Source organism: Oncorhynchus gorbuscha, linkage group LG03 (genome assembly GCF_021184085.1).
Source record: "Oncorhynchus gorbuscha isolate QuinsamMale2020 ecotype Even-year linkage group LG03, OgorEven_v1.0, whole genome shotgun sequence".
Classification (NCBI taxonomy): domain Eukaryota; kingdom Metazoa; phylum Chordata; class Actinopteri; order Salmoniformes; family Salmonidae; genus Oncorhynchus; species Oncorhynchus gorbuscha.
In genome coordinates this window covers 94,413,555-94,439,893 of record NC_060175.1, presented here as the reverse complement: position 1 = coordinate 94,439,893, position 26,339 = coordinate 94,413,555, and the positions used below count along the sequence as shown (strand labels likewise).

Below are 26,339 nucleotides of genomic sequence, written 5' to 3'. Positions count from 1 at the left end.
TCCTCTCTCTGTGCGATTATTGCACAAAAAACAAAGACTTTCAGCATAGCCTGGAAAGAAAAGAGACAAACTGGGCAGCCCAAAGAAATAGAATGAGATGTCCTACTGATTTCTGTAGTGTTGCTTGGCTCTGAAAGAATGCTGAGAACAACCTGGATCTCAACCTCTCACAAGTGTAATGTGTGGAAGGAAAAATACATGCTGCTGATGGAAAAAGGAAGAGCATATTGCTTTATTTTCCCTTAGACTGTTGGTGTGAGGCCTCCAAGCTGTGTAGCAGCTGTACATAGGCCTAGAGGATAGATGAAGGACCATCCATGTGAACGATGAAGGGAACACATATTACACCAATGAAGAGAGATATCACCCAGGCTGTTTTGTTAGCTAGGGTGACCTGGTTAAAATAGTGAAATATTTGCGTAGAGCTCCGACTGTCCTTTTGAGGAGGATATGAGCCTAATATAGTAACATATTTGATACAATGTGTGTTCAAAAATAGTTATTTGTTGCTGTAACACAACAGAGGAAGGAGGCCGGATACCAGCTGTAATACCACTGACATCATCATCCATGGGGGTAGCAGTAGGGGCAGGGAGCAAATGGACAGGTTATGTCCCAAATGGCACCCTATTCTCTATATAGTGCAGACCCAAAGCTTGTAACTCTGTAATGGCAGTATACAGAGACGCCAGGCTACAAGTGCGAAAACCAGAAGAAAAAAATGAGATGCTTGTCAGAAACAGGAAAACTGCTCTGAGAGCACATTCCAGCCAGATCCCTTCCAGGACAATGAGGGGTGGGACAAAATTGTGTATTTAAAATCTCCGTAGGCTTGATATTGCGCATGAATCAGGAACAGAGCAAAGTTAGGTTCCTGGGCATTCTAATTAGGATACTTTATCGAGATGGAGATATTAGCTGTTTGAGAAGGTATTTAATTGTGTTAGTTAAGTTCTTTATTAAAAGCAGAAGACTGACGTCTAGTAGCCTATGTTTCAGGCTCGAGTTTCGTGTTTTCGGTTTATCAGTGGAAGATTTTAGCCCGAGATACAGGGTCATTGTGTTGCGCTTCAGACGATACACATATGTTCAACTTGGACGGACTATATCTCGGACATGAGGATCGCTCATTTTTCCTCAGATATTTTGGAGTTTCAGTTTAGAACCGTTTTTATTGGATGTGTGACATAGTTTTAAGAGACCGAAAAGGTTGAGAGGAGCAGTCCGTGTAGTGACTGATCAGCATCGAAAGGGGAAAGGATGTGGTGAGATTTTAGGTTTGAACATTTGGAACTAAAAGCGTTCACTGAACTCAAAAGTTGACACACGATTGAAGACGTATCTCATACATGACTTTTGGGTGTCTTTTAATACTTTAAAATACACATTTCGTTTTTAATATGGGACAAACGTGCTGCATTTCCATGGTACACCATTTGGCTTCCGCGTGAAAAGCAAGAGGAAAGAGAGCTGCACGTAGAAGGGAAAAACAGGTAAAAGTCACATTCGATCTGACATTTGTGACAGCTGTTCGTTTACATTTTTGTCTCGGTGTGGATTGCTTTTCTAATAACTGGGAACATTTAGTTATTACAAGTATCTGTTGTAAGGCTATGATTGTGAGAATGAACAGGTGGATGCTTGTAAATCACGTAGCCTACCTCTAATTAAGCAATAATGCCCGACGAGGTGTGGTATATGGACAATATACCACGGTTAAAGGCTGTTCTTATGTACGACGCAACGCAGGAGTGCCTGGATACAGCCCTTAGTCGTGCTATATTGGCCATATACCACAAACCCCCAAGGTGGCTTATTGCTATTATGAACTGGTTACCAACGTAATTACAACAGTAAACAAGTAATTTTGTGTGATACCCGTGGTATAAGGTCTAATATACCACGGGTTTCAGCCAAACAGCATTCAGGGCTCAAACGAGCCGGTTTATAATGCCTAACTGACATATGTCACACCTGGACCACAACGGACAACTCTGAACCACAGCGGCGCTTATTGGATAGAACGCCTTCAAATGTTTCCACTCTAGAATGTCTCCAGCAGGGACATTGAGCATTATCCTTTTCAATTATGGGCTAAATTAGTGTACAAACGGGCTTTAAAATTAAGGAAAATGTCCTGATATAACCATGTTATCATGCTTTAATAATATAGTTGGATATTTAGCAGTTTCTCAGTATTCCAAAAACATCTGGAAATATCCTTTGAGAACTAAATATTTATTTGAGTTAAAGGAATGGAGGACAAAGAAGCAGAGAAGAAATGTGTAATATAAACATGACTTCTACATGTTAACTATTCATACCAAGATAAAGCACGGTTCAGGTTACAGGATAGAACATTGCAAAACATGGTCCGTTATTGAGTCTATTGAAAGCAAAACCCAGAGCCCATATTCATAAGGCAATGTCAGAGTAACAGTCCTGCCCATCTAAGACCGGGTTTGCCTTTTAGATAATAATGAATATGATTATATGAATGAGGGACATGATGCTAGATCAAGGGCCTCATTCATAAAGCGTCTACGAGTCGGAGTGCTGATCTAGGATCAGGTCCCCCGTCCATGTAATCTTATTCATTAATATCTAAAGTCAAAACTGTTCCATCACTCCTACTCAACACTTTATCTTTCCCATCATCAGTAGTCTTTTAAGGTGTTGTGTGGGCTATTATGACGAGCCATGGTGCAGGCCATCTGTAATAGAGGAGCCAGGTGTGGTTAACTGTACCAGGTAGCCATCTGTAATAGAGGAGCCAGGTGTGGTTAACTGTACCAGGTAGCCATCTGTAATAGAGGAGCCAGGTGTGGTTAACTGTACCAGGTAGCCATCTGTAATAGAGGAGCCAGGTGTGGTTAACTGTACCAGGTAGCCATCTGTAATAGAGGAGCCAGGTGTGGTTAACTGTACCAGGGAGCCAGGTGTTGTTAACTGTACCAGGGAGCCATCTGTAGTAGAGGAGCCAGGTGTGGTTAACTGTACCAGGGAGCCAGGTGTGGTTAACTGTACCAGGGAGCCATCTGTAGTAGAGGAGCCAGGTGGGGTTAACTATACCAGTGAGCCATCTGTAGTAGAGGAGCCAGGTGTGGTTAACTGTACCAGTGAGCCAGGTGTGGTTAACTGTACCAGTGAGCCAGGTGTGGTTAACTGTACCAGGGAGCCATCTGTAGTAGAGGAGCCAGGTGTGGTTAACTGTACCAGGGAGCCAGGTGTGGTTAACTGTACCAGGGAGCCATCTGTAGTAGAGGAGCCAGGTGTAGTTAACTGTACCAGGGAGCCATCTGTAGTAGAGGAGCCAGGTGTGGTTAACTGTACCAGTGAGCCAGGTGTGGTTAACTGTACCAGGGAGCCATCTGTAGTAGAGGAGCCAGGTGTGGTTAACTATACCAGTGAGCCAGGTGTGGTTAACTGTACCAGTGAGCCAGGTGTGGTTAACTGTACCAGTGAGCCATCTGTAGTAGAGGAGCCAGGTGTGGTTAACTATACCAGTGAGCCATCTGTAATAGAGGAGCCAGGTGTGGTTAACTGTACCAGTGAGCCATCTGTAGTAGAGGAGCCAGGTGTGGTTAACTGTACCAGGGAGCCAGGTGTGGTTAACTGTACCAGGGAGCCAGGTGTGGTTAACTGTACCAGGGAGCCAGGTGTGGTTAACTGTACCAGTGAGCCAGGTGTGGTTAACTGTACCAGTGAGCCAGGTGTGGTTAACTGTACCAGTGAGCCAGGTGTGGTTAACTGTACCAGGGAGCCAGGTGTGTTTAACTGTACCAGTGAGCCAGGTATGGTTAACTGTACCAGGGAGCCAGGTGTAGTTAACTGTACCAGTGAGCCAGGTGTGGTTAACTGTACCAGGGAGCCATCTGTAGTAGAGGAGCCGGGTGTGGTTAACTGTACCAGTGAGCCAGGTGTGGTTAACTGTACCAGGGAGCCAGGTGTGGTTAACTGTACCAGTGAGCCAGGTGTGGTTAACTGTACCAGGGAGCCATCTGTAGTAGAGGAGCCGGGTGTGGTTAACTGTACCAGTGAGCCAGGTGTGGTTAACTGTACCAGGGAGCCAGGTGTGGTTAACTGTACCAGGGAGCCAGGTGTGGTTAACTGTACCAGGGAGCCAAGTGTGGTTAACTGTACCAGTGAGCCAGGTGTGGTTAACTGTACCAGTGAGCCAGGTGTGGTTAACTGTACCAGTGAGCCAGGTGTGGTTAACTGTACCAGTGAGCCAGGTGTGGTTAACTGTACCAGTGAGCCAGGTGTGGTTAACTGTACCAGGGAGCCATCTGTAGTAGAGGAGCCGGGTGTGGTTAACTGTACCAGTGAGCCAGGTGTGGTTAACTGTACCAGGGAGCCAGGTGTGGTTAACTGTACCAGTGAGCCAGGTGTGGTTAACTGTACCAGGGAGCCATCTGTAGTAGAGGAGCCGGGTGTGGTTAACTGTACCAGGGAGCCATCTGTAGTAGAGGAGCCAGATGTGGTTAACTGTACCAGGGAGCCATCTGTAGTAGAGGAGCCAGGTGTGGTTAACTGTACCAGTGAGCCAGGTGTGCTTAACTGTACCAGTGAGCCAGGTGTGGTTAACTGTACCAGTGAGCCAGGTGTGGTTAACTTTACCAGTGAGCCATCTGTAGTAGAGGAGCCAGGTGTGGTTAACTGTACCAGGGAGCCAGGTGTGGTTAACTGTACCAGTGAGCCAGGTGTGGTTAACTTTACCAGTGAGCCATCTGTAGTAGAGGAGCCAGGTGTGGTTAACTGTACCAGGGAGCCATCTGTAGTAGAGGAGCCAGGTGTGGTTAACTGTACCAGTGAGCCATCTGTAATAGAGGAGCCAGGTGTGGTTAACTGTACCAGTGAGCCAGGTGTGGTTAACTGTACCAGTGAGCCATCTGTAGTAGAGGAGCCAGGTGTGGTTAACTGTCCCAGGGAGCCAGGTGTGGTTAACTGTACCAGGGAGCCAGGTGTGGTTAACTGTACCAGTGAGCCAGGTGTGGTTAACTGTACCAGGGAGCCAGGTGTGGTTAACTGTACCAGGGAGCCAGGTGTGGTTAACTGTACCAGGGAGCCAGGTGTGGTTAACTGTACCAGGGAGCCAGGTGTGGTTAACTGTACCAGGGAGCCAGGTGTGGTTAACTGTACCAGGGAGCCAGGTGTGATTAACTGTACCAGGGAGCCAGGTGTGGTTAACTGTACCAGGGAGCCAGGTGTGGTTAACTGTACCAGGGAGCCAGGTGTGGTTAACTGTACCAGGGAGCCAGGTGTGGTTAACTGTGACAGGGAGCCAGGTGTGGTTAACTGTGACAGGGAGCCAGGTGTGGTTAACTGTGACAGGGAGCCAGGTGTGGTTAACTGTGACAGGGAGCCAGGTGTGGTTAACTGTGACAGGGAGCCAGGTGTGGTTAACTGTGCCAGGGAGCCAGGTGTTGTTAACTGTGACAGGGAGCCAGGCTCTGTTTGCAAATCCCTTGAATTATTCTGTTTCCATTTATCATGTTGGTTTAAGCATGAGAGTATAGAGGAGAGCTGATTCTACCTCACATGTTAGAGAGAACATGTACAATACCTGAGTCCCAAAAGGCACCCTACTCCCTACACAGTGCACTACTTTTGACTGGAGTCCTATGGGTCCTGATCAAAAGTAGTGCACTAAATACGTGATACGGTGCCATTTGGGATGTAGTCAGTAATTGAACCTTACAGACAGACCACTGAGCCTTGCTTTGCCATGTCTGTCTAATACAGATACAATTAGACATACCAGACCAGACTCCCAGTCTCTCTCTCATCGTAACAAGCTCTGAGTCACAACAATCACAGGATTAAAGCTGTCAATACTTTACTAATCAGCAGATACTAAACATACAATCATGGATATCTGTGGGGGAAACATATTAGCTGAATGACAAAGATTCTTCTGTCATCTCATCCTATGTAGTAAATTGTTTTACAAAGTTAAATAGATCGGTTCAGTTGTTTAGGCCTATAATGTCCCAATGTAGTAGAATGCTGCTGTTGCCTCCACTGGTTCCTTTCCTCCCCACCACCACAACATCTATCTAATCCAGAGGGGACTTTCCTTCCCCCACCACCACAACAACTATGTAATCCAGAGGGGACTTTCCTCCCCACCACCACAACAACTATGTAATCCAGAGGGGACTTTCCTCCCCACCACCACAACAACTATGTAATCCAGACGGGACTTTCCTTCCCCCACCACCACAACAACTATGTAATCCAGAGGGGACTTTCCTCCCCACCACCACAACAACTATGTAACCCAGAGGGGACTTTCCTCCCCACCACCACAACAACTATGTAATCCAGAGGGGACTTTCCTTCCCCCACCACCACAACAACTATGTAATCCAGAGGGGACTTTCCTCCCCACCACCACAACAACTATGTAATCCAGAGGGGACTTTCCTTCCCACCACCACAACAACTATGTAATCCAGAGGGGACTTTCCTCCCCACCACCACAACAACTATGTAATCCAGAGGGGACTTTCCTTCCCACCACCACAACAACTACGTAATCCAGAGGGGACTTTCCTTCCCCCACCACCACAACAACTATGTAATCCAGAGGGGACTTTCCTTTCCCCACCACCACAACAACTATGTAATCCAGAGGGGACTTTCCTCCCCACCACCACAACAACTATGTAATCCAGAGGGGACTTTCCTCCCCACCACCACAACAACTATGTAATCCAGAGGGGACTTTCCTCCCCACCACCACAACAACTATGTAATCCAGAGGGGACTTTCCTCCCCACCACCACAACAACTATGTAATCCAGAGGGGACTTTCCTCCCCACCACCACAACAACTATGTAATCCAGAGGGGACTTTCCTTCCCCCACCACCACAACAACTATGTAATCCAGAGGGGACTTTCCTCCCCACCACCACAACAACTATGTAATCCAGAGGGGACTTTCCTCCCCACCACCACAACAACTATGTAATCCAGAGGGGACTTTCCTCCCCACCACCACAACAACTATGTAATCCAGAGGGGACTTTCCTTCCCCCACCACCACAACAACTATGTAATCCAGAGGGGACTTTCCTCCCCACCACCACAACTATGTAATCCAGACGGGACTTTCCTTCCCCCACCACCACAATAACTATGTAATCCAGAGGGGACTTTCCTCCCCACCACCACAACATCTATGTAATCCAGAGGGGACTTTCCTTCCCACCACAACATCTATGTAATCCAGAGGGGACTTTCCTCCCCACCACCACAACATCTATGTAATCCAGAGGGGACTTTCCTTCCCACCACCACAACTATGTAATCCAGACGGGACTTTCCTTCCCCCACCACCACAATAACTATGTAATCCAGAGGGAACTTTCCTCCCCACCACCACAACATCTATGTAATCCAGAGGGGACTTTCCTTCCCCCACCACCACAATAACTATGTAATCTAGAGGGGACTTTCCTTCCCCCACCACCACAATAACTATGTAATCTAGAGGGGACTTTCCCCCCCACCACCAAAACATCTATGTAACCCTGAGGGAACTTTCCTTCCCCCACCACAACAACAACTATGTAATCTAGAGGGGACTTTCCTTCCACCACCACAACAACATCTATGTAACCCTGAGGGAACTTTCCTTCCCCCACCACAACAACAACTATGTAATCCAGAGGGGACTTTCCTCCCCACCACCACAACATCTATGTAATCCAGAGGGGACTTTCCTCCCCACCACCACAACATCTATGTAATCCAGAGGGGACTTTCCTCCCCACCACCACAACATCTATGTAATCCAGAGGGGACTTTCCTCCCCACCACCACAACATCTATGTAATCCAGAGGGGACTTTCCTTCCCACCACAACATCTATGTAATCCAGAGGGGACTTTCCTCCCCACCACCACAACATCTATGTAATCCAGAGGGGACTTTCCTTCCCCCACCACCACAATAACTATGTAATCTAGAGGGGACTTTCCTTCCCCCACCACCACAATAACTATGTAATCTAGAGTGGACTTTCCCCCCCACCACCAAAACATCTATGTAACCCTGAGGGAACTTTCCTTCCCCCACCACAACAACAACTATGTAATCTAGAGGGGACTTTCCTTCCACCACCACAACAACATCTATGTAACCCTGAGGGAACTTTCCTTCCCCCACCACAACAACAACTATGTAATCCAGAGGGGACTTTCCTCCCCACCACCACAACATCTATGTAATCCAGAGGGGACTTTCCTCCCCACCACCACAATAACTATGTAATCCAGAGGGGACTTTCCTCCCCACCACCACAATAACTATGTAATCCAGAGGGGACTTTCCTCCCCACCACCACAACATCTATGTAATCCAGAGGGGACTTTCCTCCCCACCACCACAACATCTATGTAACCCAGAGGGGACTAGAGTCCTCACAAGGATAGTAAAATAAGGACAATTCAGACAAGTGGGGACATTTAGTCTGCGGTGGAGAAGGGAGATCTGAACTAGAGAAGGAATCAGAGACAGTGGGGTTAGTGCTCCTCCATAGAGAATAGGCCAATTCAATGGGTGGAGCTGTGTTTACACAATGTTTGTCTTCATAAAGGCCCTCAGATTCAAACACAGCTGACATGTCGGATGCTGCATGATACAGTGAAGAATGGGGTGCATGCATGTCCCAAAAACATAACAGTTACTATTCAGTTAAATATAAGGTGGCCCTGAAGTTTCAGCTGCTGGGCTTTTCTCAAGGGATGCATCATACAGGAAATGCTAACAAACTCTCTGCTAGTCAGTGTGTAATAATGCACCACGGATTGGCTTGGCGACGTATTGTGGTAGGGCTGTGGGACGCAGCGATTACAGCCTAGAGTCTTCTTCGGGTATGATGCTACAAGCTTGGCACATCTGTATTTTGGGAGTTTCTCCCATTCTTCTCTGCAGATTCTCTCAAGCTCTGTCAGGTTGGATGGGGAGCGTCGCAGCACAGCTATGTTCAGGTCTCCAGAGATGTTCGATCGGGTTCAAGTCCGGGCTCTGGCTGGGCCACTCAAGGACATTCAGATACTTGCCCCGAAGCCACTCCTGCGTTGTCTTGGCTGTGTGCTTAGAGTCGTTGTCCTCTTGGAAGGTGAACCTGGAGCAGGTTTTCATCAAGGATCTCTCTGTACTTTGCTCCGTTCATCTTTGCCTCAATTCTTCTCCCAGTCCCTGCCTCAGCATGATGCTGCCACCACCATGCTTCACCATAGTGATCGTGCCAGGTTTCCTCCAGACATGACAGGCCAAAGAAACCCATTCTCCAGCCTAGCCTCTCTAGCTTGCGGGACCCACAGAAGTGCAGAACTGAACAATGAGCACCCCCCCCCCAACACACACACACACACACGATGAGCCGACCTGAGTCTCCCTCTGTGGCGGGCCGGCCAGGGTGTGGCCTCTTAATGGGAGTATGCATTGTAACTGACTAGCCTGGGTCTGGGCCAGGGCAGCTACACACACACACACACACACACACACACACACACACACACACACACACACACACACACACACACACACACACACACACACACACACACACACACACACACACACACACACACACACACACACACACACACACACACACACACAGACACGGGGGCTGGACACACACAAAGCCTCCTCTCCCATCACCTACTGTAATTACAGACCAGGCAGACTGACTGGACCCTGCGCCTGGCACTCACTCTGTTATTGTTTTTGACCTCACAACTTCCTCTGCTGACAGACTGGGGACTAACTGACTGGGGCTGTATGACTCCGACCACCAGCTGGGGCCAATGTTGTCATAACGTTAGCTGGAAACCAAACTGGGGACTCCATTGGGAGGTTGTAGGAAAGTTGACTGTTTGCTGGGCTGGAGCTGCATGGATCTGACTGCATCTGGTTCCATTATATTATTATTATTATTATATTATTTTTGGCAGACATGCCCACTCAGCTCAGCCACCGCAGCCAGGCCTGGCTGTCACACTCAGACAGCGAGAGTGGGAGGACTGATTGATAGGAGCTAAGAGAGAGAGAGAGAGAATAGATATAGAGAGAGCGAGAGAGGGGAAATGAGAGGAAACCTAGAAGTTGACGTTAATTGTGAAGCTGAGTAGGAGCTTATGAAACTGCATGTGAGAGAGAACTGTGTGTTCCAAGATTCTTTCTTTGAGTCTCTAAAAGCCTTAAACGAAGCATAATCACGGCAGCTCTAATTGCTGTCTTGTCTCTCTGACAGAGATGGGGGGTGCTGCAATGCTCACAGTGCTGCTATCTGGGATATGCCTGTGGACCACCACCGCTCATGCAGGTAATTCAACAAAGGTGATGTGTGTGTGTGTGTGTTTGTATCTTTAGGTGTGCTAGCTTACATAATCACAAGTGTGTTTGTGTGTTTTTTAAAATCTTTGTGTATTTGTGTCTGTTCTTTTGTTTGTGTATCTGAGTGTAAGTGAGTGTGTTGCTGCTGCTGGGGAATCAGCTGGGTGCAGATGTGTGTGTAATGTAGATGCTCGTTTTCATACTGTAGTGAAACAACAGAGAAAAGGAAGTGTGGGTGCGACCCCTGACCTGTTGGCCTCAGGGAGAGAGAAACCCCCCTCAGAGAGAGCGAGAGAGAAACCCCCCTCAGGGAGAGGGAGAGAAACCCCCCTCAGGGGAGAGAGAAACCCCCCTCAGGGAGAGAGAGAGAGAAACCCTCCTCAGGGAGAGAGAGATATCCCCCTCAGGGAGAGAGAGAGAAACCCCCCTCAGGGGAGAGAGAAACCCTCAGGGAGAGAGAGAGAGACCCCCTCTGGGAGAGAGAGAGAGAGAGAGAGAGAGAGAGAGAGAGAGAGAGAGAGAGAGAGAGAGAGAGAGAGAGAGAGAGAGAGAGAGAGAGAGAGAGAGAGAGAGAGAGAGAGAGAGAGATAACCCCCTCTGGGAGAGAGAGAGAAACCCCCTCTGGGAGAGAGAGAGAGAGAGAGAGAGAGAGAGAGAGAGAGAGAGAGAGAGAGAGAGAGAGAGAGAGAGAGAGACCCCCTCTATAGTCTCCACTGAGGTTTCTCTTTTGCTCCAGTCAGGCCCATCCTCAGGCCCATCCTCAGGCCCAGTCTCAGGCCCAGCCCCAGGCCCAGCTCTATCCTCAGGCCCAGTCAGGCCCAGTCTCAGGCCCAGCCCCAGGCCCAGCTCTATCCTCAGGCCCAGTCTCAGGCCCAGCTCTATCCTCAGGCCCAGTCTCACGCCCAGTCTCATGCCCAGTCTCAGGCCCAGTCTCAGACCCACCAAACCTGGACTTTCTCTCACCACTGTCTTTTATATTTTTCAGATCAGTCATCCGTGGGGTCATCATCAGAGGGTACATTTGTTTCTGTGTAATATTGTGAACCACGGTTACTCTATAGAGCTGTGTTACTGTTTATTATAAATCTGTCCTGTGCCTTTATGTTCACGTTTGTGTGTGCGTGTGTGCGTGCGAGCATGTGTTTTTTGCATACTTAAACAGCACACACACTCAATGGTTCCCTCTCCCCCAGGCCCTGACGACAGCACCAACCTTCTGTGTACATGTGAGAACAACAAGGGTACGTGTAGGAACGGCACCTGTAGAGGTGCCTACTGCTTCTACACCAAGGTGCATGGCAGAGAGGAGAGGGGCTGCTTCCACAAGGACCACTACAAGGAACAGTGTTCCACCAACTTCCTGGGACTGTATGTCCTCTGCTGCTCCAACAACCTCTGTAATGTCAACAGCTCCGCTCCACCAGACCCAGGTCAGAACACTGGAGATACATGTTCTTTAGTCTAGAACCCCCTCTCTGTAATGTCAACAGCTCCGCTCCACCAGACCCAGGTCAGAACACTGGAGATACATGTTCTTTAGTCTAGAACCCCCTCTCTGTAAGGTCAACAGCTCCGCTCCACCAGACCCAGGTCAGAACACTGGAGATACATGTTCTTTAGTCTAGAACCCCCTCTCTGTAATGTCAACAGCTCTGCTCCACCAGACCCAGGTCAGAACACTGGAGATACATGTTTGGGAGTCTGACTAACAGGGCAGTGTCATACAGAACTCTGATGCCCCCTGGTGGCTGTTGGTGGGCTTTTATATCAAAATCATCTTGTCTTTTTGTTATTCCCTCTCACCTGTATGACCCTGTGTGCGTCGACTGTCCAGCAGCTGAGCCTACGAGGGAGGGGAACAGTGTGATTCTTCTGGTGGCTGTCCCCCTGCTGCTGCTGCTGATCCTCACTGTGGGTGTGTGTGGCCTGGTGTCATGGCTCTGCTCCAGATCACAGCACCACAGGCTTGGCTACAACAAGGACCATGACGTCACCATGCTCAAGGTCCCCAGTGGGGCAGATCCAACCTATGGGGTAAGAATGGAATTTTATGAAATTTAATTTAATTGTATTGATACACAAGAGGACATTTAGATGTCACAGAACCAGTACCAAGATCACAGCCCCTTTAGCAATAATATTGGTACTTAAAGTATATTATGAAATTGCTACATGACAACAAGTGTCAGGGGACTGTGATCCTTGATGTGTGTGACTCTCTCTGCAGGATGTCTTTGATGAGTTCTGTACCTCAGGCAGTGGGACTGGTCTGCCATACCTGGTACAGAGGACCATGGCACGACAGATCTCTCTGGTCGAGTGCATCGGTAAAATACTCTTCTTCATTCTCACTGTCTCCTTTATGTCTCTCAGTGCCTTACTCAAACTCACTTGTTTATGTACCAATATGTTATGGAGTTCATGTACCAATATGTTATGGAGTTAATGTACCAGTATGTTATGGAGTTTATGTACCAATATGTTATGGAGTGTATGTACCAGTATGTAATGGAGTTTATGTACAAGTATGTTATGGAGTTCGTGTACCAATATGTTATGGAGTTAATGTACCAATGTGTTATGGAGTGCATGTACCAGTATGTTAAGGCGTTCATGTACCAATATGTTATGGAGTTAATGTACCAATATGTTATGGAGTGTATGTACCGATATGTTATGGAGTTCATGAACCAATATGTTATGGAGTTAATGTACCAGTATGTTATGGAGTTCATGTACCGATATGTAATGGAGTTTATGTACCCTTGGGTTCATTTCAGTCTTATTAGTGTGATAACATCGTTATACCAACCCACTCCATCTCTGCTGTGTGCCTGTTCCTCTGTCCCTCTCTCTCCCCAGGTAAGGGCAGGTATGGAGAGGTGTGGAGAGGCACCTGGATGGGAGAGAGTGTTGCCGTGAAGATCTTCTCCTCCAGGGATGAGCAGTCTTGGTTCAGGGAGACAGAGATTTACAACACTGTACAGCTCAGACATGACAACATCCTGGGTGAGTCAGCGTAATCCTGTTAGTTCACTTTTAGAACAATTCCTACATTTCTAACAATTCCCCTGGAATCAAAATAGTGTTTGTTTCCTTTCAATGACTTCTGGTACACTTGATTTAGCTGGCCTGGTCTGGCCTGCCCTGGTCTGGTCTGGTCTGGTCTGGTCTGACGATCACAATACATTCTGTCTTCTCTCCCCCCAGGCTTCATAGCATCTGACATGACGTCTCAGAACTCCACTACTCAGCTGTGGCTGATCACCCACTTCCACCAGCTGGGTAGTCTCTACGACTTCCTCCAGTACAGCAGCCTGGACCCAGAGGGCTGCCTAAGGATGTGCCTGTCTGTAGCCTGTGGTCTGGTCCACCTTCACACAGAGATACTCAGCTGCCAGGGAAAACCCGCCATCGCCCACCGAGACCTGAAGAGCCGAAACATCCTGGTCAAGATGAACGGACAGTGCTGCATCGCTGACCTGGGTGAGAGGAGGATGAGGTGGGAGGAAAGGAGAGGGCTGAAGGAGAAAGGGATTGAGGAGAGAGGGCTAGAGGAGAGAGGGCTAGAGGAGAGAGGGCTGAAGGAGAGAGGGATAGAGGAGAGAGGGCTAGAGGAGAGAGGGCTGAAGGAGAGAGGGCTGGAGGAGAGAGGGATAGAGGAAAGAGGGATAGAGGATAGAGGGCTGAAGGAGAGAGGGCTAGAGGAGAGAGGGCTAGAGGAGAGAGGAATAGAGGAGAGAGGGCTGAAGGAATGAGGGCTGAAGGAGATAGGGCTAGAGGAGAGAGGGCTAGAGGAGAGAGGGCTAGAATAGAGAGGGCTGAAGGAGAGAGGGATAGAGGAGAGAGGGCTAGAATAGAGAGGGCTGATGGAGAGAGGGCTAGATGAGAGAGGGCTAGAGAGAGAGGCCTGAAGGAGAGAGGGCTAGAATAGAGAGGGCTGAAGGAGAGAGGGCTAGAGGAGAGAGGGCTGAAGGAGAGAGGGCTGATGGAGATAGGGCTAGAGGAGAGAGGACTAGAAAAGAGAGGGCTAGAGGAGAGAGGGCTAGAGGAGAGAGGGCTAGAATAGAGGGGGCTGAAGGAGAGAGGGCTGATGGAGATAGGGCTAGACAAGAGAGGGCTAGAGGAGAGAGGGCTATAATAGAGTGGGCTAGAGAAGAGAGGGACAGAGGAGAGAGGGCTAGAGGAGAGAGGGCTGAAGGAGAACTAAAATCTGTTATTATTGTGCAAATTCAGGTTTGACCTCCCTGTTTCAAAATGTTTTCTCCCCAGTGAACATGGCCCTGTTGTGTCCCCAGGTCTGGCTGTGATGCATTCCCAGACCAGTGACTATCTGGATGTGGGGAACAACCCCAGAGTGGGAACCAAACGTTACATGGCCCCGGAGGTCCTGGACGAGAGCATCCGCATGGACATCTTTGAGTCGTACAAACAGACAGACATCTGGGCCCTGGGCCTAGTCCTCTGGGAGATTTCCACAAGGACCATAGTAAATGGTAACACACACACACACACAGGAACACACATGTAACTATGAGGTCAACAAAAATGCTCTGTTGTCTTTAATTGAAACATGAACTGTGGCCCAGTTTGTAAGAGTGTAGTGCTGGTAACGTCATGTGTTCAATTCCCGCAGGGATCACATAAACGTGTGCTGTACTCTCTGTATTAAAGCTTCTGTCTGAATGCATATGAAGCCATTCTAACCAAAGGAACATGAGGTGTGTTTCTCATGTCTGATCATTTAATACACTTACCCACATACTGGACCACAACATCCAGTCAAGCATAGTACTGAGAATCCAATTTCAATTGTCTAAATACTCATGCACCAGAACTATTGGACCTCTAGAACATGCAGCCTCCATCCCAAATGGCACCCTATTCCCTATGTAGTGCACTGCTTTTGACCCCTTTGGGTCTTGGCCAAAAGTAGTGCACTATATAAGGAAGAGGATGCCATTTGGGATGTAGTCGAGCAGTGTAGGATGTTCTATCTGGCAGTCTGTGTCTGTCTCTATCCTCTCCCATGATTAACCCTCTAGTAATTATAAACACTCTTATCTGGTGTCAGCACTCTCCCACCTCACATAGGCCAGATGCTCTCTGTCTCTCTCTCTCTCTGTCTCTCTCTGTCTCTCTCTCTCTCTCTCTCTCTCTCTCTCTCTCTCTCTCTCTCTCTCTCTCTCTCTCTCTCTCTCTCTCTCTCTCTCTCTCTCTGTCTCTCTCTGTCTCTCTCTCTCTCTCTCTCTCTCTCTCTCTCTCTCTCTCTCTCTGTCTCTCTCTGTCTCTCTCTCTCTCTCTCTCTCTCTCTCTCTCTCTCTCTCTCTGTCTCTCTCTCTGTCTCTCTCTCTGTCTCTCTCTCTCTCTCTCTCTCTCTCTCTCTCTCTCTCTCTCTCTCTCTGTCTCTCTCTCTGTCTCTCTGTCTCTCTCTCTCTCTCTCTCTCTCTCTCTCTCTCTCTCTCTCTCTCTCTCTCTCTCTCTCTCTCTCTCTCTCTCTCTCTCTCTCTCTCTCTCTCTCTCTCTCTCTCTCTCTCTCTCTGTCTCTCTGTCTCTCTCTCTCTCTCTCTGTCTCTCTCTCTCTCTCTCTCTCTCTCTCTCTCTCTCTCTCTCTCTCTCTCTCTCTCTCTCTCTGTCTCTCTGTCTCTCTGTCTCTCTCTCTCTCTCTCTCTCTCTCTCTCTCTCTCTGTCTCTCTCTGTCTCTCTCTGTCTCTCTCTCTCTCTCTCTCTCTCTCTCTCTCTCTGTCTCTCTCTCTCTCTCTCTCTCTCACACATATGCATACACTCACACACACAAATACACACACAAATACACACACACACACACACTCTCTCTCTGTCTCTCTCTCTCTCTGTCTCTCTCTCTCTCTCTCTGTCTCTCTCTCTCTCTCTCTCTCTCTCTCTCTCTCTCTCTCTCTCTCTCTCTCTCTCTCTCTCTCTCTCTCTCTCTCTCTCTGTCTCTCTGTCTCTCTCTCTCTCTGTCTCTCTCTCTCTCTCTGTCTCTCTCTTCTCTCTCTCTCTCTGTCTCTCTCTCTCTCTCTCTCTGTCTCTCTCTCTGTCTCTCTCTCTCTGTCTCTCTCTCTCTCTCTCTCTCTCTCTCTCTCTCTCTCTCTCTCTCTCTCTCTCTCTCTCTGTCTCTCTCTCTCTCTCTCATATGCATACACTCACACACACAAATACACACTCTCACACATGCATACACACGAACACACGCGCACACACATGCATACACGCATACATACACACATACACACATTTGGTCACACGCACACATACGAACACAGTTGCACACATACACACACAACCAGGCCGCCCATAACTCAATCACAATACACTCACTCTCCAGGCATTCTGTATCTCAGCTCTTTTTAGTCCAACATATAGCTCAACTCTCCTACTCTCCACTATCTGAAGTACAGAGTACTGTTTCAGTCCTGTGAAGTTCTCTGTCTCTCTGTGAAACCAACATCTGTCGGATGTTTCTAAGGTTGGAGTCATTAAAACTCGTCTTTCAACCACTCCACAAATGCCTTGTTAACAAACTATAGTTTTGGCAAGTCGGTTAGGACATCTACTTTGTGCATGACACAAGTCATTTTTCCAACAATTGTTTACAGACAGATTATTTCACTTATAATTCACTGTATCACAATTCCAGTGGATCAGAAGTTTACATACAGTAAGTTGACTGTGCATCTAAACAGCTTTGAAAATTCCAGAAAATGATGTCATGGCTTTAGAAGCTTCTAATTGACATAATTCAAGTCAATTGGAGATGTACCTGTGGATGTATTTCATAGCCGAGCTTCAAACTCTGTGCCTCTTTGCTTGACATCATGGGAAAATCAAAAGATATCAGCCATGAGCTCAGATTTTTTTTGTATATGTCCACAAGTCATCCTTGGGAGCAATTTCCAAATGACTGAAGGTACCACGTTCATCTGTACAAACAATAGTACGCAAGTATAAACACCATGAGACCACGCAGCCGTCATACCGCTCAGGAAGGAGACGCGTTCTGTCTCCTACAGATGAATGTACTTTGGTGCGAAAAGTGCAAATCAATCCCAGAACAACAGCAAAGGACCTTGTGAAGATGCTGAAGGAAACAGGTACAAAAGCCTCTATATCCACAGTAAAACGAGTCCTATATCGACATAACCTGAAAGGCCGCTCAGCAAGGAAGAAGCCACTGCTCCAAAACCACCATAAAAAAGCCAGTCTACTGTTTGCAACTGCACATGGGGACAAATATCGTACTTTTTAGAGAAATGTCCTCTGGTCTGATGAAACAGAAATAGAACTGTTTGGCCATAATGACCATCGTTATGTTTGGAGGAAAAAGGGGGAGGTTTGCAAGCCGAAGAACACTATGCCAACCGTAAAGCACGGGACTGGCAGCCTCATGTTGTGGGGGTGCTTAAATGCAGGAGGGCCTGGTGCACTTCACAAAATAGATGGCTTCATGAGGGAGGAAAATTATGTGGATATATTGAAGCAACATCTCAAGACATCAGTCAGGAAGTTAAAGCTTGGTAGCAAATGGGTCTTCCAAATGGACAATGACCCCAAGCATACTACCAAGGTTGTGGCAAAATGGCTTAAGTACAACAAAGTCAAGGTATTGGAGTGGCCATCACAAAGCCCTCTATCTCATTTCTGTTTTGTCTGTCTTGGAATCTTGATTGTTATTCCAATGTCACTGAGTGTCATGGTGTCTGTAATATCATGGTGTCTGTAGTGTCATGGTGTCTGTAGTGCCATGGTGTCTGTAGTGTCATGGTGTCTGTGGTGTCATGGTGTCTGTAGTGCCATGGTGTCTGTAGTGTCATGGTGTCTGTAGTGTCATGGTGTCTGTAGTGTCATGGTGTCTGTAGTGCCATGGTGTCTGTAGTGCCATGGTGTTAAGATGTCTGTATTGTCATGGTGCCTGTAGTGTCATGGTGTCTGTAGTATCATGGTGCCTGTAGTGTCATGGTGCCTGTAGTATCATGGTGTCTGTACGATAATGGTGCCTGTAGTGTCATGGTGCCTGTAGTGTCATGGTGTCTGTACGATAATGGTGCCTGTAGTGTCATGGTGCCTGTAGTGTCATGGTGTCTGTACGATAATGGTGCCTGTAGTGTCATGGTGCCTGTAGTGTCATGGTGTCTGTAGTGTCATGGTGTCTGTAGTGGCATGGTGTCATGGTGTCTGTAGTGGCATGGTGTCTGTAGTGTCATGGTGTCTGTAGTGGCATGGTGTCTGTAGTGTCATGGTGTCATGGTGTCTGTAGTGTCATGGTGCCTGTAGTGTCATGGTGTCTGTAGTGTCATGGTGTCTGTAGTGTCATGGTGTCTGTAGTGTCATGGTGTCTGTAGTGCCATGGTGTCTGTTGTGTCATGGTGTCTGTAGTGTCATGGTGTCTAGTGTCATGGTGTCTGTATTGTCATGGTATCGTGGTGTCTGTTGTCTGTAGTGTCATGGTGTCTGTAGTGTCATGGTGTCTGTATTGTCATGGTATCATGGTGTCTGATGTCTGTAGTGTCATGGTGTCTGTAGTGTCATGGTATCTGAAGTGTCATGGTGTCTGTAGTGTCATGGTGTCTGTAGTGTCATGGTGTCTGTAGTGTCATGATGTCTGTAGTGTCATGATGTCTGTAGTGTCATGGTGTCTATTGTATGTAGTGTCATAGTGTCTGTTGTGTCATGGTGTCTGTCATGTCATGGTGTCTGTAGTGCCATGATGTCTGTAGTGTCATGGTGTCTGTAGTTCATGATGTCTGTTTTGTCATGATTTCTGTAGTGTCATGGTGTCTGTAGTGTCATGATGTCTGTAGTGTCAATTTGTTTGTTGTATCGTGATGTCTGTAGTGTCATGGTGTCTGTAGTGTCACGGTGTCTGTAGTGTCAATTTGTTTGTTGTATCGTGATGTCTGTAGTGTCATGGTGTCTGTAGTGTCAATTTGTTTGTTGTATCGTGATGTCTGTAGTGTCATGGTGTCTGTAGTGTCAATTTGTTTGTTGTATCGTGATGTCTGTAGTGTCATGGTGTCTGTAGTGTCACGGTGTCTGTAGTGTCAATTTGTTTGTTGTATCGTGATGTCTGTAGTGTCATGGTGTCTGTAGTGTCACGGTGTCTGTAGTGTCATGGTGTCTGTAGTGTCACGGTGTCTGTAGTGTCATGGTGTCTGTAGTGTCATGATGTTTGTTGTATCGTGATGTCTGTAGTGTCATGGTTCCTGTAGTGTCACAGTGTCTGTAGTGTCATGGTGTCTGTAGTGTCACAGTGTCTGTAGTGTGATGGTGTCTGTAGTGTCACAGTGTCTGTAGTTTTCCCACCAAATCCTTGCCACCTCAGTCATCATTAAGATGGAATGTTGGCTGACTCCTTTGGAATGAAGACGTAGATATACTGGTACTGACTGTATATGTAACATGTTCCTCAGGGGTGATTGTGTTTGTTGTTCCAGGGATAGTGGAAGAGTACCGTCCGCCCTTCTTTGACATGGTGCCCTCTGACCCCAGCTTTGAGGAGATGAAGAAGGTGGTGTGTTTGGACAAGCAAAGACCCAGTATGCACAACAGGCTGCACTCTCACCCGGTGAGACACACAGATGCACATACTCTGAGTGTACAAACATTAGGAACACCTGATATCTCCATGACAGTCTGACCAGGTGAATCCAGGTGAAAGCTATGATCCCTTATTGATGTCACTTGATAAATCGACTTTAATCAAATCAAAATCAAATGTTATTGGTAGCAAAATGCTTACAGTGTAGCAAAATGCTTACATGCGTATATGAACGGGAGGAGACAGATTAAAGAAGGATTTTTAAGCCTTGAGACAATTGAGACATGGATTGTGTATGTGTGCCATTCAAGACAAAATATTTAAGTGCCTTTGAACGGGGTATGGTAGTAGGTGCCAGGCGCACCGGTTTGAGAATGTCAAGAGCTGCAATTCTGCTGGGTTTTTACCCTCAACAGTTTCTTGTGTTTATCAAGAAAATGGTTCTCCACCCAAAAGACATCCAGCCAAGTTGATGCAACTGTGGGAAGTACTGGAGTCAACATGGGCCAGCATCCCTGTGGAAGGCTTTCCACACCTTGTAGAGTCCATGCCCTGACCAATTGAGGCTGTTCTGAGGGCAAAAGGGAGTGCAAGTCAATATTTGGAAGGTGTTTCTAATGTTTTGTACAGTCAGTGTATAGACACGCGCACACACACCATCAATAGTGACTTTCTACTGTACGTACAGTGATAGAACAGTGTGATTTTATGGTGGGTCTCTCTCTTCCTATGTGTACAGATCCTGTCTTCCATTACCAAGATAATGAAGGAGTGTTGGTTCCAGAGCGCTCCAGCCCGCCTAACAGCTCTCCGTGTCAGGAAGACCCTCTCCAAGCTGGACCAGGACCATGGCTACCCCACAGAGAAACTCAAAATGGATCTGCAGGCCTCAACTCCAGACTACAAGCAGGACGTCTAGACCTTAACATAAGACTACAACCAGCACACCAACATTAGGGCTGATAGTCTTGTATAGAGACTATCTATATCCTTTGCTTCTATGTAAGACTCTCAGTGTCCCATATTTCTGGTGCCTCTTCCTAAAAGGCCCTCACCAACCTTCCGTATACTGCCTGGACCATTTCATCAGGAATACCATAGAAGAATTGTATGTATTTGCTTCGGCATATTAATTTGGCGAGATCTGGAATGGGACAAGCATAAGCATCGACAAATAAGGACTTGGATTTTTGACGAGTTCACTGAAAGGACTTCCACAGGATCATGGACATAGTTTTCTCCAAGCGGCCCACAGGATTGAGAGATCATCGGGGTTTGGTGCTTGTTATAGCCTTATCCTGTGATACTTTGAGGATGGACATGCCACCTTTGGATCAGTGAGGCCTTGTGATGTATGATCAGAATGATCATTACAAGCGGCCGTTAATGTCTTGCTAATGCCTTCTTTGTTTTGATGCACTATACAGAATCTATACATATTCATTGATTTTGTATATCCTGGAAGCCTTTAGAGCTGACCATAAACAGTACCCTGATAATGTGTTACTCATGATCGTAGTATAAGCCCAGAGCTAATGAAGTAGTTGTATCTAGCAATAGAATAATGTATCTTTCACCAGCGTTGGATTTACTGTAAAAGCTGCTCAAAGTTAAAGTACCTATGTATATTATGATATTTATGTATTTCTATTTATATTTTATCTGAAATGATATATGCCATACTTTCAGTGTAGAAATACTGTCATTATCATCACTACCATTCAACATTAAGGGAATTAAAAAACATTACATCGATTACAGGGTATTTAATTTATCCATAGACACATGTTTATTAACCTACTAAAAATGGTTGAAATGTGTTTGTGTGCTGCTCACCTCACTCTGAAATGACATTTGAATTCGGCTACTAAAAGATAAGTTGTTATGCTGGTCGGGAAAAGGGCCTAATTGTCCACCAGAGGGCACCAGACACGATATAGATCATCTTTGACTCAAATGAATGATCCCTTTGGTTCAGTGGAGTAGTCTTCAGCTATGTTTTTCAGCATTGGATAACAATCCAAAACAATCCAAAATATTGTCAAAATCTGTCTCTTTTTTGCATATTCACTTTGTCTTTGATTTTAATTTGTTCTATTCAGATGTTATTTTTTAAGTGTCAGTTGGCACTGTGTCAGTTTTTTAAGTGTCAGTTGGCCAGGTTTTATATCCGTCTCTACGAGGAGCTATCAGCAGATATTTCAGATCTGTCAATCACATTTCAGAAGGAGAATACACCCAGACTATTTCACCCAGACTTATCGTATATTTACTGTTATGTGAATGGGACAAACTCCTGCTCCTCCTCAAACATAAACAAATACTCTTACTGTATATCTATATGTGTGTGAGTGTCTGCATACATGTGTGTGTGACTGTGTTTGTATCTCTTTGTGTTACAATGAGAGAGGCATTTCTCTCCCAGATATTTTCTGTTTTGACCTAGTTAGAAAATGCCAAAGTGTGGAGTTAGTGAAGTGTGAAAGAAGCAGGTCTAATTTGGCCAGCACATGTTTCTATTACGTCTGGAGATTCTCCTTTTATTTCCACAAAGAGAAGACAAGTAAAGGTTATCAAAGTTCATCCGTGTCTATTCAACATGAGCTTAGAACACTGTGTGAGTGTGGACGGAAATGGATTCCAGTCTATCTGTCCATTCATCTACAATATCGATTCTTCAGCCTGTGTGGGTGTGTGTGTTACTCTATCTGTCTGGCTGGTGTTGACCAAACTCCAGAGAGATAATTACGCTCCATGCCGCAGTCTGTCAGTCTGGCCATGCAGTCAGATTAAGAGCTGGTTATTTTTAACACCGTAGAAGGGGGTTGTTCAAGTATCAAAGGCCAAGCGCCACTTTCCTTTTGAGAGAGAGAGTGAGCTGTGCCCCTCTCATGTCTGTAGTGACAGCCTCTAGCACTGAGATGCAGTGCCTCAGACCACTGCGCCACTTGGGAGCCCATTAAAGTGTAAACTATCTCAATTTGACTCAATTATCTTTCACTAAATCTTCTAATATGTACTTGCCCAAAATGTTTTTTTCCCACAGAGGCTTTTTCATCATGTTGGCAAATAACCTAAAATACTACTAAAAGATACAGTAAGTGACCTGATACATTATGTGACAAATATTCCAGTCAGGCAATATATCTGAATCCTTTACCACGAATTGTTAAATCGTGTAGAAATGATCAAAAACATTCAGAGTAGTCAGAATATGAATTTGCATCACAGACAATCCAATCATTCTAGCGTCGGGTCTACCATAAGAAAGGGGCTGGAATCAGAAAGAGCGCACCCCTTTAAAACCGAATACACACCCATTTAATTAACTACGCTGTCCGCATCACAACGCCTGGCTTTTTGTCTTTTATTTTCATCCCACACGTTTGGAGGCGACAATACACCTTTTTGCTTGTAGTTGTCCATAAAACCCAAAGAAGAAGACTTCGCCTGGCTGGTTGTCTGTCTGTCTGTCTGTCTGTCTGTCTGGCGGTGGCTGTATGGTTTGTGGTGTGTTTAGGTCTGACCGTGGTGTTTACAATACGATGGGAATGCTGAAGAAATGGCTTTAAAACAGATCATTCTCACGTTACTGGTCCTGTTCGGGTTAGTAACCATCGGTGATGGTAAGTGAAATGGTTTACGTTTGGCCCCTTTGGCTTTTGTCTTCGTGTATGTTTTGTTTGTTGGAGAGGGAGAATGTCTTGGCTGGCGTCGCCTGTCGATCATGGCGCTGCCTGTCTAGGGTTTAAACAGCAAACACATTATAGCTAAGTACTACGTGCTAAACTCGTTGAATAACACGGCCGGTGAAACATGTCACGTGTATTTCTGTAATACATGCACCTGGTTTGCTTAACTGGTTCTATAAATAGAAAATGTGATTTAGTGTGTGTGTGTGTGTGTGTGTGTGTGTGAGTCGATGTAGCTCGCTAACAAAACATGTTTGCGTCGGTTTCGAGCTACTGTAGCTGTTTGGCTAGTTTGCTAACCAGGTGTGCACAAAGGGACCAGGCTAACCATGTAGTCTGTGCATTTCAACATTGCTTCATGTTTATGTCTTGAAAAGAAGCCAGACGTCTCTGACGTTAACGCTGCAGTTATCTGTGAGCGACGGTGTTATGCGTTGGTGTTTACTAAACAATCGCCTGGCGGCCCGTGATTAGAATAGGCTCGAGGGGGGGGGGGGGGCTCTTCCGCATGTAACAAGACCCATAGTCAAGCGTTTAGAGCTGTTTATGATTGTATGTGTGTCTAATAGCTATCTCAACTGAAATAATGTATATCCTTCAACCAATAACTGGGTACAGGAATCCAGACAATTTATTATTCAGAGGGGGTACTATTTTATGTGTGTAAATAAATGGTTACTGTTTTGTGACCACCACTACCCTAGCCAAGTGTACTGACAGTGGTGCGACACCAGCCGTCCATTCAGACGACCCAGACAGAAGTCTGGGTTCTTTGTGATGGAAATGTGGCGAATGGGGGTCTTTTCAGGCTACCCCCCCCGCCCACACACACACGCACACAGCGGGAATTTGGCATATGGTGTCTTTAGTCTATATAGCTACTAGCTAGACGTGTTTGTGTTGTTGGTTACACTGCCTGGTTGTGTTAAACTTACTGAAAAAGCCAGACTGTCACTTTTTTAACTGTTGAGAGAGGGTAAAGTTTATTTCAGATTCAAAATCATTTGAACATGATTGTTCCACTTGAGGCATTGTAGAGAAGGGCTGGGTGTGTGTCGTTGTTTTCCTCTGATATTTTCTTCTCTATATGGAAAGACATTGCAAGTTAGAATTTGGTGGCCTCCTGTGTGATGCAGCAGTCTAGGGCACTGCCTCAGTGCTTGAGGTGTCACTACAGACCCAGGTTCATTCTAAGGCTGTGTCACAACCGGCCTGCTGCCTGGAGTCCAATAGGGCGGTGTGCAATTGGACCAGCGTCATCCGGGTTAGGGGAAGGTTTTGCCGGGGGGGGGTCTTTACTTGGCTCATCATGCTCTTGTGGCGGGGTGAGAGCCTGCAGGCTGCCTTTGATTGTCAGTTGAATGGTGTTTCCTCTGACACATTGGTGCGGCTGGCTTCCGGGTTAAGCGAGCAGGCGTTGCGAAGCGCTGTTTGGCGTGTCTTATTTCGGATGACGCATCACTCGACCTTCGCCTCTCCCAAGCCCGCTGGAGAGTTGCAGCGATGAGAGAAGATCATAATTGCATATCATGAAAGAGGGGTGAACTAGTGTGGGAGAGGTGGAGAAATGATTATTGATCAATTATGACAAACCTCCTGGCATTGACAACTTAGATGGAAAGTTACTGACGATGGCAGCTGACTCTATAGCCACTCCTATCTGTCATGTCTTTAATTTGAGCCTAGAGGAAAATCTTTGTCCTCGGGCCTGGAGGGAAGCCAAATTGTGTGAGCTGTACTGTTAGATATCAGTGCTGCCTTTGACATTATTGACCATAACCTGTTGTTGAGAACCTGTGTTATGGCTTTTCACCCTCTGCTATATCGTGAATACAGAGCTATCTATCTAATAGAACTCTGAAGGGATTCTTCAATGGAAGCTTCTAATGTTAAACATGTAAAGTGTGGTGTACTGCAAGGCAGCTCTCTTGGCCCTCTACTCTTCTATTTTTACCAATGACCTGCCACTGGCCTTAAACAAAGCATGTGTTTCTGAGTATCCTGATGATTCAACCATATACGCATCAGCAACCACAGCTAATGAAGTCACTGAAACCATTAACAGAGTTGCAGTCTGTTTTGGAATGGGTGGCCAGTAATAAACTGGTCCTGAACATCTCTAAAACTCAGAGCATTGTATTTGGTACAAGTTATTTACTCAGTTCTAGACCTCGTCTGAATCTGGTAATGAATGGTGTGGCTGTTGAACAAGTTGAGGAGAAGAAATGACTTTGTTACCTTAGATTGTAAAGTGTCATGGTCAAAACATACAGAATCAATGATTGTTAAGATGGGGAGAGGTGTCCGTAGTAAAGAGATGCTTTGTGGAGTCAAAAAAGCAGAGCAAGTCCTGCAGGCTCTAGTTTTATCTTGTCTAGTGCTACAAAGAAATACCTAGTTAAGCTGCAGCTGGCCCAGAACAAAGTGATACGTTTTGCTCTTCATCGTAATCGGAGGGCTAATATTAATACTAGGGGTGTCACTCACCTGGTTAAGAGTTGAGGCTGACTGTTTCACTTCTTGTTTTTATAAGGAACATTGTGTTGGAAATTCCAAATTGTTTGCATAGTCAACTTACACACACTTATGCCACCAGGGGTCTTTCACAGTCCCCAGGCCCAGAACAAATTGAAGGAAACGTACAGTATTATACATTACATTTACATTTAAGTCATTTAGCAGACGCTCTTATCCAGAGCGACTTACAAATTGGTGCATTCACCTTATGACATCCAG

General features: G+C 46.4%; 2 protein-coding genes across 5 annotated transcripts in view; both read left to right on the top strand.

The window, feature by feature from the left end:
* The first annotated feature begins 758 nt into the window (after positions 1-758).
* On the top strand, positions 759-22,494 carry LOC124032281 (serine/threonine-protein kinase receptor R3-like). Of its 4 annotated transcripts, none has more exons than XM_046344548.1 (11): positions 759-930; positions 10,273-10,344; positions 11,341-11,370; positions 11,549-11,785; positions 12,190-12,389; positions 12,583-12,682; positions 13,218-13,364; positions 13,566-13,841; positions 14,654-14,851; positions 19,808-19,938; positions 20,651-22,494. In XM_046344548.1, the coding sequence occupies exons 2-11, from the start codon at positions 10,275-10,277 to the stop codon at positions 20,828-20,830; spliced, it is 1,569 nt and encodes a 522-aa protein (XP_046200504.1). In that variant the 5' UTR covers positions 759-930; positions 10,273-10,274; the 3' UTR covers positions 20,831-22,494. The 4 variants fall into 4 exon arrangements, with proteins under 4 accessions (XP_046200504.1, XP_046200506.1, XP_046200503.1 ...); XM_046344547.1 differs by having other exon boundaries at positions 760-1,493; XM_046344549.1 differs by having other exon boundaries at positions 761-1,493; positions 12,193-12,389.
* A 702-nt stretch (positions 22,495-23,196) lies between these two features.
* Positions 23,197-26,339, top strand: part of LOC124032280 (activin receptor type-1B-like) — a 29,334-nt gene continuing 26,191 nt past the window's right edge. Inside the window, exon 1 of the mRNA XM_046344546.1 lies at positions 23,197-23,537. Within this exon, the coding sequence (XP_046200502.1) occupies positions 23,474-23,537 (64 nt within the window). The 5' untranslated portion in view covers positions 23,197-23,473. The remainder of the gene's footprint in view (positions 23,538-26,339) is intronic.

Excerpts from the sequence above, each read along its gene's own strand:
- LOC124032281 (XM_046344548.1), top strand. The coding sequence starts at position 10,275 with ATGGGGGGTGCTGCAATGCTCACAGTGCTGCTATCTGGGATATGCCTG. Across the intron at positions 11,786-12,189 it reads CTCCGCTCCACCAGACCCAG|CAGCTGAGCCTACGAGGGAG; the intron begins GTCAGAACACTG and ends TCGACTGTCCAG. Across the intron at positions 14,852-19,807 it reads CACAAGGACCATAGTAAATG|GGATAGTGGAAGAGTACCGT; the intron begins GTAACACACACA and ends TTGTTGTTCCAG.